Source organism: Scyliorhinus torazame, chromosome 5, assembly GCF_047496885.1.
Source record: "Scyliorhinus torazame isolate Kashiwa2021f chromosome 5, sScyTor2.1, whole genome shotgun sequence".
In the NCBI taxonomy this organism is placed as follows: domain Eukaryota; kingdom Metazoa; phylum Chordata; class Chondrichthyes; order Carcharhiniformes; family Scyliorhinidae; genus Scyliorhinus; species Scyliorhinus torazame.
This window is the reverse complement of record NC_092711.1, coordinates 73,676,604-73,689,112: the sequence shown is the minus strand read 5'-3', so window position 1 is coordinate 73,689,112 and position 12,509 is coordinate 73,676,604. Positions and strand designations below refer to the sequence as shown.

At 46.6% G+C, this 12,509-nt stretch overlaps 1 protein-coding gene across 1 annotated transcript; it reads left to right on the top strand.

Annotated features, from left to right (window-relative positions):
* Nucleotides 1-4,319: 4,319 nt before the first annotated feature.
* LOC140418445 (uncharacterized) lies at nucleotides 4,320-7,115 on the top strand. Its single transcript, XM_072501921.1, has 2 exons — nucleotides 4,320-4,468; nucleotides 6,093-7,115. Exons 1-2 carry the CDS (start codon nucleotides 4,405-4,407, stop codon nucleotides 6,992-6,994), a joined length of 966 nt encoding a protein of 321 aa, XP_072358022.1. The 5' UTR covers nucleotides 4,320-4,404; the 3' UTR covers nucleotides 6,995-7,115.
* Nucleotides 7,116-12,509: the final 5,394 nt, after the last annotated feature.

The window sequence follows — 12,509 nt, the reverse complement described above, 5'->3', positions numbered from 1 at the left end:
CGAGATCTATTCAATTCAAAATGAAGTCATATATAACAAATAAATATACTGATGTTCAACATAGAATAATTAAACAAATATTGAGTAAAATTTATGGAAATTTTCTACAGGATGATAAGAATGATGCATTAATGATTCAACAGAGAGCATTGTCCCATTAGATATTTGCTGAACAAATGCTAAAGTTCAATATCTTATGGTCTTACAAGTTGAGACCATTGGGTACTGTGCTTCCAGCTGTTTCTGTAGCATGGAGGTTATCACATTCACCTAACGCGCAAAAGGTGCCTGGTCCGAAACTGGCAGAAGCATTTAATGCTTCTCATTTAGGATGTGGAGATGCCAGCGTTGGACTGGGGTGGGCACAGTAAGAAGTCTTACAACACCAGGTTAAAGTCCAACAGGTTTGTTTAGAATCACTAGCTTTCGGAGTGCAGCTCCTTCCTCAGGTGAATGAAGATGTAGGTTCCACAAACACATATGTAGAAAAATTCAATGATGCCAAATGGTACTTTGAATACGAGTCTTTGCGGGTAATTAAGTCTTTACAGGTCCAGACGGTGCAATAAGAGAGAGGGATAATCACAGGTTAAAGAGGTGTGAATTGTCTCAAGCCAGGACAGTTGGTAGGATTTCGCAAGCACATGTAATGTAACATGAATCCAGGGTCCCAGTTGAGGCCGGACTCATGTATGTTGTGCTTGGCTATCAGTTTCTGTTCGGCCATTCTGTGTTGTTGCACGTCCTGAAGGCCGAACGCTTACCCGAAGATCAGAGGCTGAATGCCCTTGACTGCTGAAGTGTTCCCCGACTGGAAGGGAACATTCCTGCCTGGCGATTGTTGCACAATGTCCATTCATTCGTGTTGCAGCATCTGCATGGCCTCGCCAATGTACCACGCCTCAGGGCATCCTTTGCTGCAGCGTATGAAGTACATAATGTTGGCCAAGTCGCACCATTACACGTGTTGGTGATACCCATGTTGATGATCTGGCACGTCTTGCAGAGGTTACCATGGCAGGGTTGTGTGGTGTCATGATAGCTATTCTGAATGCTGGGTAGTTTGCTGCAATCAATGGTCTGTTTGAGGTTGCGCAGTTGTTTAGAGGCAAGTAGTGTTGATGACCTTGGCAAGATGTTCGTTTTCATCGATGACGTGTTGAAGGCTGCGAAGAAGATGTCGTAGTTTCTCCGCTCCGGGGAATTCATCAGGTGAATGAGGCACCGGGAGTTTTTCCACAGACCCCAAGAGGCCTACAGCGAACCCAATGAGACAACCAATGAATCGGAACAGCAGACCGAGAGATCTGTGGGACTGGAAGATCCAGCCAGCAGGAAGGACTGGAAAACCTCACCCATTAAAACAATCCGATCAGCTGATTCTACAGCTCCTCTTCCACTAAACCACTCAGTAAAACTGCCTCGAAAGACCTTTCTTCCAAATTCTGAACTCACATCTTTCTCCTCGTTTCCTGCTGTCTCCCATCATGCTCTCTCAGCGCTCATCTTGTCTGTGAAACTTACCCTTTGCTCCTTTGACCCAATTCTCACTAAACTGTTTAACATCGAACTTCCACAATCATATAATTTACAGTGCAGAACAGGTCATTCGGCACATCAAGGCTGCACTGGCCCTTGGAAAGAGCACCCTTCTCAAGCTGACACCTCCACCCTATGCCCATAACCCAATAACCCCACTTAACCCTTTTGGACACAAAGAGCAATTTAGCATGGCCACTCCACCAAACCTGCACATCTTTGGACTGGGGGAAAACCGAGCACCCGGAGTAAACCCACGCAGACACGAGGAGAATGTGCAGACTCCGCACAGACAGTGACCCAAGCGGGAATCGAACCTGGGACAGTGGAGCTGTGAAACAACTGTGCTAACCACTGTGCTACTGTGCAGCTCCTGATTTATTGGATTCAAGTTCAAATACAAGCCACGATGAAGCATCTGCCTTGGTGGGGTTTGAACCTGCATTCTCAGAGAATTGTGCTGGGTCTCAGGATTACTCATCCAGTGACAATACCATTACACCATCACCTCCCCAGTCAAGCACTTTGCAGAGCTCGTCCGGCATATGAAGCCGGGACCTCTCCAATTTTGGAAACCCCCTCAGCGAAAATCATACCCCACGGTTTCGACGGTATCTCCATGGAGTTAGTGTCTTTGTCCGTTTCCTCTTTGACAATCAAGTGAAGCTTGGTCCTCACACAGAACATGTGTATGGTTTCTCCCCTTAGTGAATGGTGTTTTTTTCAGGCTGTAACTGGTTAAAGCTCTTTCCACAGTCAGTTCACTGGAACACTCTCACTCGGGTGCGTGTGTGTCTCGGTGCTTTTCCAGTCACACTGATGTTTTAAATATTTTCCCACAAACAGAACAAACATTTTTCTTTCCACATTTATAGTCAGGATATTCAGGTCCTGATCAATTGAGTGACACTGTCGGATCTTAATGTGATATTTTGTTTGTGTTTCCTGTCTGAAAATCTTCTCCTAATGCCCTGGAAAAGGAGCTTACAAAGGCCACACTATCAGTACAGGATAGAAATTCAGAACAGACAATTCCAGTTTCTGGGGAACATTTTGTTTCTCTCTTCTGTCCCCAAAGCTGTAAATTCCCGTCCCACACACTCTCCTCCCTGGGCTGAAATCCAAATAAAGTATTTGATCATTATTTCTGTATCCTTTTACCAAAGTTATATAATTAGAGGTAAGAATATGCTTTATAAGTCACTTCATTCATGACTTGTGACAGACATTAATCTGAATCACCCTGACTGAGCAATTAGAATAACAGAGGTGAACCTTGTGTCCAGAACTGACTGTGTGGAGATTTGATGAGCAATCGCAAAGGTCGTTCCTCGAAATCTTCCAGGGTTTCCTTTGTTCTTCCTCTCCCTCTCGAACTAAGTTATACCGGATATCAGACTTAGGGCCCATTCTGGTTCTCTTCCTGCTGACTAAATAACTTCAATCAAATATGGAGAAGACTGAATCCACTGTTTGGTCCCTGTTCCAATCTCCATTCCTGACATACCAACTCTATTCCTCTCCCTGGCAACAATCTGAGACTTAGCCAGTCTCTTTGTAAACTTGATTTCATACTTGATCCAATATGAGCTTCTGACCTCATAGAATTTAGTGCAGAAGGTGGTCATTCGGCCCATCGAGTCTGCACCGGCCCTTGGAAAGAGCTCCCTAGCTCAGCCCACACCTCCACCTATCCCTGTAACCCCCCCTAACCTTTTTACATACTAAGGCAATTTACCATCGTCACCTCACGATTTGACAATTCCATTGCACACCTGGCTGCTCTCCCACATTCTACCTCTGGAAACTTAAAGCAATCCAAAAGTCTGCTCCCCATGTCTTAATTCACAGCAATTTCCTTTCCCCTATGATCCCTGTGCTCCGAGACTTGCATTCTCTCCCAGTCAATTCTCACCCTTGTTTTCAAATCCCTCCATGGCCTCATCTCTCCCTGTGTCTGTCATCTCCTCCAGCCCCACAAACCCCTGAGATATCTGCACAGCTCTGATCCTGGACTCTTGCACACCCCCGATTCTAATTACTCCGCCACGGTTTTAAGTTCCCTCGGCCCCAAGCACTGAATTCCCTCCCTAAATCTCCCCATCTCCACCTCACTCACCTCCTTTCAGACTCTTTAAAACTCACCTCTTTGTCCAAGTTTTTGGTCACCTGTCCTAATATCTCCTTTTGTGTCTGGGTGTCTCACTTTGTTTTATAATGTTCCTGTGAAGTTGACTGGGATAATTTATGATGTTAAAGGTGTTATATAAATATAAGTTGTTGTTGTTGACTGTAACCCTGACCTCCTGTTTTACAATATCCCATTGGTTTCACAACAAACTCTATCTCTGATGTTTTGCCCCCTGCGGGTTTGCAGCCTCTATAAAGACGGTGGCCGTTAACTCAGGCCTGTCACCGGGAGCAGGCCGCAGCTGTCCCCCCGCTCGATGCAAACCCGGGCCCGGAAACTTCTTATTGGGGTTTGGCGCCTCCACCGGGTTTCAGTGAATCCTCCGGGCCGAGTCCAGCATCGGCACTGCGCATGCTCCAGCGCACAATGCCCTGGGAATGATTGACGACAGCTTTCGTCCAATAGGAAAAGAGGGGCGTGCCTGGGCGACTGGGCGGGGCGGCTGGTCCTCCAACCAATCGGAGTGAATGAAGGGCGGGGCGGTGCCCGGTCTCCCACGTGACTACGAGCATGCGCAGTGCCGATGATAGCTCAGGATTCAGGTGGTCGGGTGGAAATCCTTCGCCGGTCAGATCCCGCTCGGTGACTCATGAGGGAGGAATGGGGCCGGCGGATGGTTCGGGAGGCTTCACAAACACTCCGTGTCGGCCCCAAACCCCGAATACGAAGCTCGGATGCAGCAGTTGAACCGGCGAAAGCTGCTCGGGCTTTTCCCCGAGACAGGCCCGGGTGGACGAAGTACGCGGCGGAGCGCATGCGTAGTGAGCGAGAGCCCCGGGTTTTGCTCGTAGGGAGTGAGCTCAGATTTACCTGAGGGATATCTGTACCCGCCGGGGTTAAATTACAAAGCTAGATTGCACAAAAGAGTCAGAGACATGATGACACAGAGAATAGCATTCGGCCCATTGAGTCCATGCTAGCTCTCTGGGGCAATCCAGTCAGTGCCATTCTCCTGCTCGATCCCTGTATGCTCACAGATTTATTTCCCTCAGATGTCTATCCAATTTCCTTTGAAATCAAATGATTTATGTGTCTATTTTCAAACTCCCTCATAGGCAGCAAGTATCAGGTCATTGCCGCTCGCTGTGTAAAAGCATATCTCATATCACCTCATATGTCCTGTACCTTTTACATACAAACTCGGAACAGGCCATTTGGCCCCTCGAGCCTGCTCACCATTCAATAAGATTGCGGCTGATCTCATTTTAACCTCAACTCCACATTCCTGCCTACCCCGATAACCTTTCACCCCTTTGCTCATCAAGAATCTATCCAGCTCTGCCTTAAAAATATTCAAGGACTCTGCTTCCACTGCCTTTTAAGGACGTGATTTCCAAAGTCTTACAACCCTCAAGAGAATAAAAAGTCCTCATCTCCATCTGAAATGGGTGACTCCTTATTTTGAAACAGTGAAGCCCTCATTCTCGATTCTCCCACAAGAGGAAACATCCTCTCCACATCCAACTTGTCAACCCTCAGGATCTGATATAATACAATCCAGGTTTTACCCAAAACTTTAAATCTGTGTCCCAAGTGCTTCTACGTAAATGGAAACAGAGTTTCTTTGTCCACCTGATGGAAACCTGGCATAATCTTGTGTACCTGAATCAAATCTCCCCTCAACCTCCTTTGCTGGAACCATTCTGGTAAATTTCCTCTGCACCTTCTCCAAGAACCTTCACATTCTTCCTGAAGAGTGGTGACCAGAGCTTTATAAAGATTCATAGAATATAATTAGTACCATAGAATTCCTTCAGTGCAAAAGTGGGCCATTCGGCCCATCGGGTCTGCTCTCATTCTCTGAAAGGTCACCCTGCCTAGGCCCACACCCCCACCCTCTCCCTGTAACCCCATAGGTCCACCTAATCTGCACATCCCTGGACACTAACGGGCAATTTATCTAGACCAATCCACCTAACTTGCCCTTCTTTGGACTGTTGGAGGAAACCTGGGCATCGGGTGGGAACCCACACAGACATGGGGAGAAAGTGCAAACTCCACACAGACTGTCACCAAGGCCGGAATTGAACCCGGGTCCCCGGCACTGTGAGGCAGCAGTGCTAATCACTGTGTCACCAGAAGCATAGTTTCAGGATCAGTATTTCTATTTATGAAGCTCAAGGTCGAATATACTTTGCCAACTACTCTCTTAATATGTCTTGTAGATATACAAAATCCCTCTTCACCTCTTTCTCTCGCCTCCCAAAGAGGTCAATTGGGTTTTATAACAATCCTGCCATTTTCATGGTCACTTTTTCCCAGAGCCGGCCCCACAAGTGACCAGATTCATTCAGCTCAATTTCAAATCTGCCTTTGTGTTTTTGTGGGTTCTCTCACTCCCTATTTTCTGTTTTTAAATCAGTTTCACAGGTGTTAGAAGGGGACGCTTCAAAGTCCGGAAACTCAAACCAAACATCACATCAGGATCTGACAAGAGTCCTCTATTTATCATATCCTGAATATCAGCGGATTTCGAACATGGAAGGAAAAAGCATCATTCACAGTGGGGAGAAACCGTTCTTGATTTGTGTGTGTGGACGAGGATTCGCTCTGTCATCAGGCCTCACAAGCAACAAATGCAGTCACACCGAGGAGAAACCGTGGAAATGTCCGGACTGTGGGAAAGGATTCACTGTCCCATCCAAGCTGGAAACACATCAACGCAGTCACACTGGAGAGAGACCATTCACCTGCTCAGAGTATAGGGAGGGATTCACTCAGTCATCCACTTTTTCCACACACCAGCGAGTTCACACTGGGGAGAGGCCATTCACCTGCTCAGAGTGTGGGAAGAGATTTACTTTTTCAGTCCACCTGCTGAGTCACCAGCGAATTCACACTGATGAGAGACCGTTTCATTGTCCAGACTGCGGGAAGTGCTATAAACGTTCTGGGGAACTGATTCGCCATCAACGTGTTCACACTGACGAGAGACCGTTCAGGTGCTCTCACTGCGGGACTGGGTTCAGGCAATCATCTGACCTCACTGTACATCAGCGAAGTCACACTGGGGAGGCACCATTTGCCTGCTCCCAGTGTGGGAAGGGATTCACGCGATCATCTAACCTGCAGAGGCACCAGCGAATTCACACTGGAGAGAGGCCATTCACCTGCTCCAAGTGTGGGAAGGGATTCACGCAATCATCTGACCTGCAGAGGCACCAGCGAATTCACACTGGAGAGAGGCCATTCACCTGCTCCAAGTGTGGGAATGTATTCACCACTTCATCCCATCTCCTGAGACACCAACAAGGCCACAAGTAACTGCAGTGATTGGATTTTGCTGTTCCTCACATTCAGGACTGAACCATGTTAATTTGGGTCTCTGCTCATTTACAGGGGCTAATATTCTGGTAAGAAGTCAAATAAATTAATTTGTGTTAAACGTGCAGTGTTGCAACATTTTAATATCTCTGACACAAGTTAGTTCCTTTTGAAGTACTCTCGCTCTCCCCTGTCTCTTCCATCCTCACCGCCAACAAGAAGTGCGAGGAGCTTTAGGAGCTTCTTTGTGAATGAGATTGAGTAAATCCGATCAGCCGCCTCTGCTGCTTCCCTCCCTTCCACGAGCCCACCGGACCAAACTGTCTCTAAATTTCATCCTTTCCCGAGCCCTGAACCCACATCTTTCTCCAGTTTCTCTCCCATCTCCCCTCATGCCCTCTCAGAGCTCATCTTGTCCATGAGACCAGCTCCTGCTCCATCGACCCTATTCCCACTGAGCTACTGATCAGCCAACTGTCCATGGATATTGTCAACATTTCTCTCTCTTCAGGTACTGAGCCTCTGCCTTCAAATCTGCCGTCATCACCCCCTCCTCAATAAAACAAATCCTTGACCCTGCCATCCTGACAAATTACTGTCCCATCCCTCTCCTCTCCAAACTATTTGATCATGTTGTCACCTCCCAAATCCTTGCCCATCTTCCCCAGAACTCCCATGTTTGAATCCCTTCAATCAGGTCTCTGCCTGTCACAGTAGTGAAATACAGGAGACAAACCAAATCTTTCTCAGAGAGAAGACAGGCAATCCGGGAGCTTGGATGCAAGGGTGGCACGGTAGCACAGTGGGTAGCACTGTTGCTTCACAGCGCCAGGGTCCTGGGTTTGATTCCTGGCTTGGGTCACTGTCTGTGCGGAGTCTGCACGTTTTCCCCGTGTCTGCGTGGGTTTCTTCCGGGTGCTCCGGTTTCCTCCCACAGTCCAAAGATGTGCAGGTTAGGTGGATTGACTATGCTGTATTGCCCTTCGTGTCCAGAAATGCTCGGTGGGGTTACGGGGATAAGGTGGAGGTGTGGGCTGAAGTAGGATGCTCTTTCGAAGGGCTGGTGCAGACCTGATGGGCCATTTGGCCTCCTTCTGCACTGTAAATTCTCTGATTCTATGAGGTGAGATTATCCTTTCTGAGCTCCAGCCAGGCGATGTTAAACACTCAGGCGGGAAAGACAAAAATGTACAACGTGTTTAAAACAGCTGATTTATTTCACCAATATCGAGAATGTTAACTCCAGTCCCTTACAGAGGTTATTATTTCAATCTAAACCCCTTGGTCATTGATCTCTCTAGTCATAGAATTAGAATCATACATTATTGAATTTCCAATGCAGAAGGAGGCCATTCGGCCCATCGAGTCTGCACCAGCCCTTAACCCCACTTAAGCCCACATCTCCACCTGTTCCCACAACCCAGTAACCCCACCTAACCTTTTTGGACACTAGGGCAATTTAGCATGGCCAATCCACCTAACCTGCACATCTAATCATCGCCCCTTGAAATTCACTGGCATTACAATTGCCGAATACCCCACTATCAACATCCTGGGGGTGCTATTGATCAGAAACTGAACTGGACAAACCACATTAATACTACCAGGCTACCAGGGCAGGTCAAAGGCTAGGAATCCTAAGGCGAGTAACTCACCTCCTGAGGCGAGTAACTCACCTCCTGACCCCCCCCCCCCCCCGGCCCCCAAAGCCTGTCCATCATCTGCAAGGCACAAGTCAGGCGTGGAATGGAATACTCTCCATTTGCCTGGATGAATGCAGCTCCAACAGCACTCAAGAGGCTCAACATCATCCAGACAAATCGGCTTGCTTGATTGCTCCTCCGTCCACAAACATCAACCATCCATCACCGACAAACAGTGGCAGCCGTGTGTACCATCTACAAGATGCATTGCAGTAACTCACCAATGTTCCTTAGCACCTTCCAAATCCATGACCACTATCATCTAGAAGGCCAAGAGCAGCTGATCACTGGGAACCCCACCACCTGGAGGCTCCCTCCAAGTCACTCACCACCCTGACTGGGAAATATATCACCGTTCCTTTGCTGTCTCTGGGACAAAATCCTGGAACTCCCTCCCTAAAGCACAGTGGGTGTACCTACACCTGAAGGACTGCAGCGGTTCAAGAAGTAAACTCCCCACCACCTTCTGAAGGGCATTGAGAGATGGGCAATAAAAGCTGGCCTAACCAGTGAAACTCACGTCCCATAAATAAATTCAAAAAATCTACAGCTTTCTTTCTCACTGCCAAAAGGAGGACCGTAAATGACTTAATCCTGTCCCCATGTTAAAGTCTAAAGCATTGATAGAGAACTCAAGAAGCATGGAATCATGTCCTGGGAAATCTAGAATCCCACTGGAAATACTCCACCAATCACAAACATACCTCTCGACCACTGCCCTTTGCTTCCTGCTGCTCCAGCTGATTCACCTCCTGCACTTGTGATTGTTCTGGACATGAGAAGTATCCTGGTTTTCCCACGTGGAACAGACAGGAATCCCAGCCAGGTCTTTAGTTATTTGATTTGTTGACTTAAGCAAAATAAACTTAAGATTAAAATAAATACAGATTCATCAGCTTCTCACCAATCAGCTTCTTCCATTGAGCTGAAGTCACCTTTTATCAGGAATTAACTGAAATGTTTTTGTTCATTGTTTTAAAAAATAAATTTAAAGTACCCAATTCATTTTTTCCAATTAAGGGGCAATTTAGCGTGGCCAATTCACCTACCAGCACATCTTTGGGTTGTGGGGGTAAAACATACGCAGACACAGGGAGAATATACAAACTCCACACGGACAGTGACCCGGGGCTTGCATCGAAACCAGGTCCTCAGCACCTTCAGGCAGCAGTGCTAATCAATGTTTTTGTTGACTGTTAATATCTAAACCTCTCAAATGGTTAATGACTGAAAAATTCAGACGTCTTCACTCTTACAATGCGAACTTCATCTTTAACCTCTAGATGTGATTAATGGACCACGAACTGTAATTCTATGAACAATGATCAGATTGATTTCAGTTTTGTGATAACTAATGAATCGTCTCACTTTATAATTGATGAATGCAGTGACTAGGATGTGCTCTCCACAGGACTGGGATGCCCTGTCATGCCTTTATTTATTCAGCTATTAACTGACTGAAGCAACAATAAACTTCAGGTTAAAATAAATAAAGCAGTTATATTCCAGGCCTCGTCCAAGAAAGGATTCTTGGCTGCCTGATCGATCTATCCAGCTACCTGTGGATAGGGACTCCAATGCTCTCCAGTTCTTAGTCTCATCGTATTTATAGTTCATTCCCTTGTCTTGTTTTCACTCTGAAATTAATTATCTCTCACCGTTTGTGGCACAGTGGTTAACACTGTTACTTCAAAGCGCCAGGGTCCCAGGATCGATTCCCAGCTTGGATGTAATGCAGAACAAGGCCAGCAGCGCAGGTTCAATTCCCGTACTAGCTTACCCCAACAGGCACCAGAATGTGGCGACTTGGGGCTTTTCACAGTAACTTCATACTTGTGACAATAAAAGATTATTATTATGCCTGTGCGGAGTCTACACGTTCTCTCCGTGTCTGCCTGGATTTCCTCCGGGTACTCCGGTTTCCTCCCTCAAGTCCTAAAAGATGTGCTTGTTAGGTGAATCGGACATTCTGAATTCTCCCTCTGTGTACCTGAAAAAGCGCTGCAGTTTAAAAAAGATTGAATTCCATTTGCAATTGTTTTGCCCATCTGACCAGTCCACTGATAACTTCCTGCAGTCCATGGCTTTCTCCCGCAATGTCAACCATACGTAGAATTGTTGTCTCATCTGCAAATGTCATAATCATTCATATATACCAGAAAATTGTGGAGCCCCACTGGGAACAGGCGTCCAGACATCATTGATTCACAGCAGCAATAACAGCAGAATCCATCCCCTGCTGTCGCCTGTGAACTTGCTGATGTCTCAGCAGGTTGTTTGACTGAGCGAATCCCCTCCCACACACACAGCAGGTGTACGGCCTCTTCCCACTGTGAACTATGTGTCAGCAGATTCCATTTACTTTTAAATCCCTTCTCGCAATCAGAGCATTTGAAAGGTCTCTGATCAGTGTGAATAAGTTGGTGTGTAGTCAGGTGGGATGACTGAGTGAATTTCTTGTCACACACGGGGCAAGTGTATGGTCTCTGTCCAGTGTGAACTCACTGATGTATCAGAAGGTCGGATAAATCAATGAATTCCTGCCCCCACACACGGCAGGAGAACGGTCTCTCCCCAGTGTGAACTCGATGGTGTCTCAGAAGGTGGGCTAACCGAGTGAATCCCTTCCCACACGGAGCAGTGAACAGCCTCTCCCCAGTGTGAGTGTGTTGGTGTTTCAGAAGATCCCTTTTACATTTAAATGTTTTCTCACATTCAGAACAATTAAAAGGTCTCTTATCAGTGTGAACAAATTACTCTGACTGGAGGTTCGATGCACAAGTCTATCTCTTCCCACACACGGAGCAGGTGAACGGCCTCTCCTCAGTGTGAGTGTGTTGATGTATCAATAAATAATTTTTTCTTTTAAAGGTCTTCTCACACTCAGAACAATTAAATAGTCTCTGATCAGTGTGAACACATTGATGTGTCCGGAGGCTCGATGACTGAGTGAATCCTTTCCCACAAATGGCGCAGGTGAATGGCCTTTCCCCAGTGTGAGTGCGTTGATGTAACAGTAAATTATTTCTGCTTTTAAAGTTCTTTTCACAGTCAGCACATTTAAATGGTCTCTGGTCAAAGTGGACCTGATGGTGAGTTCGGAGCTTTGATAAAGTATTAAATCCCGTACCAGCCTCCCTGAACAGGCGCCGGAATGTGGCGACCCGGGGCTTTTCACAGTAACTTCATTTGAAGCCTACTTGTGACAAGCAATTTTCATTTTCATTTTTCAAATCCCTTCCCACATTCCAGACAGGTGAAAGGCATCTCACCACTGTGAACATGCTGGTGTGTGATGAGGTGTGATAACTGAGTGAATCCCTTCCCACACATGGAGCAGGTGAATGGCGTTCCCCCGTGTGAATACATTGATGATTTTTCAATTCAGACGGGTTATTGAATCCCGTCCCACAGTCCCCACATTTCCACGGTTTCTCCATGGTTATCAGGTGCAGGTGAGATGCAGATTTGAGGTCACTACCAGATCAGCCATGATGTTATCAAATGGTGCAACAGTCTCACAGGGCTGAATGTCCAATTGCTGCTTCATGATTTCTATTGTGCAAATGTCCTTTTGTCTCTTCAGCTTGGATTCAGTTTATTGTGGGCAAATTCTCCACTTCTATCCCCTAGTAAAAGTAGTTTACAAAAGTCATCAATGTCAATCCAGGATAGAAATTCTGAAAGAGACAATTCTAGGTTCTCTGGAACATTTTTTTCCTCTCTTGTTCCCCCAAAGCTGTAAATCCCTGTCCCACACACTCTCCCTCCTCCCTGGGCTGAAATCCAAACCCATCTCAGCATCTACACCA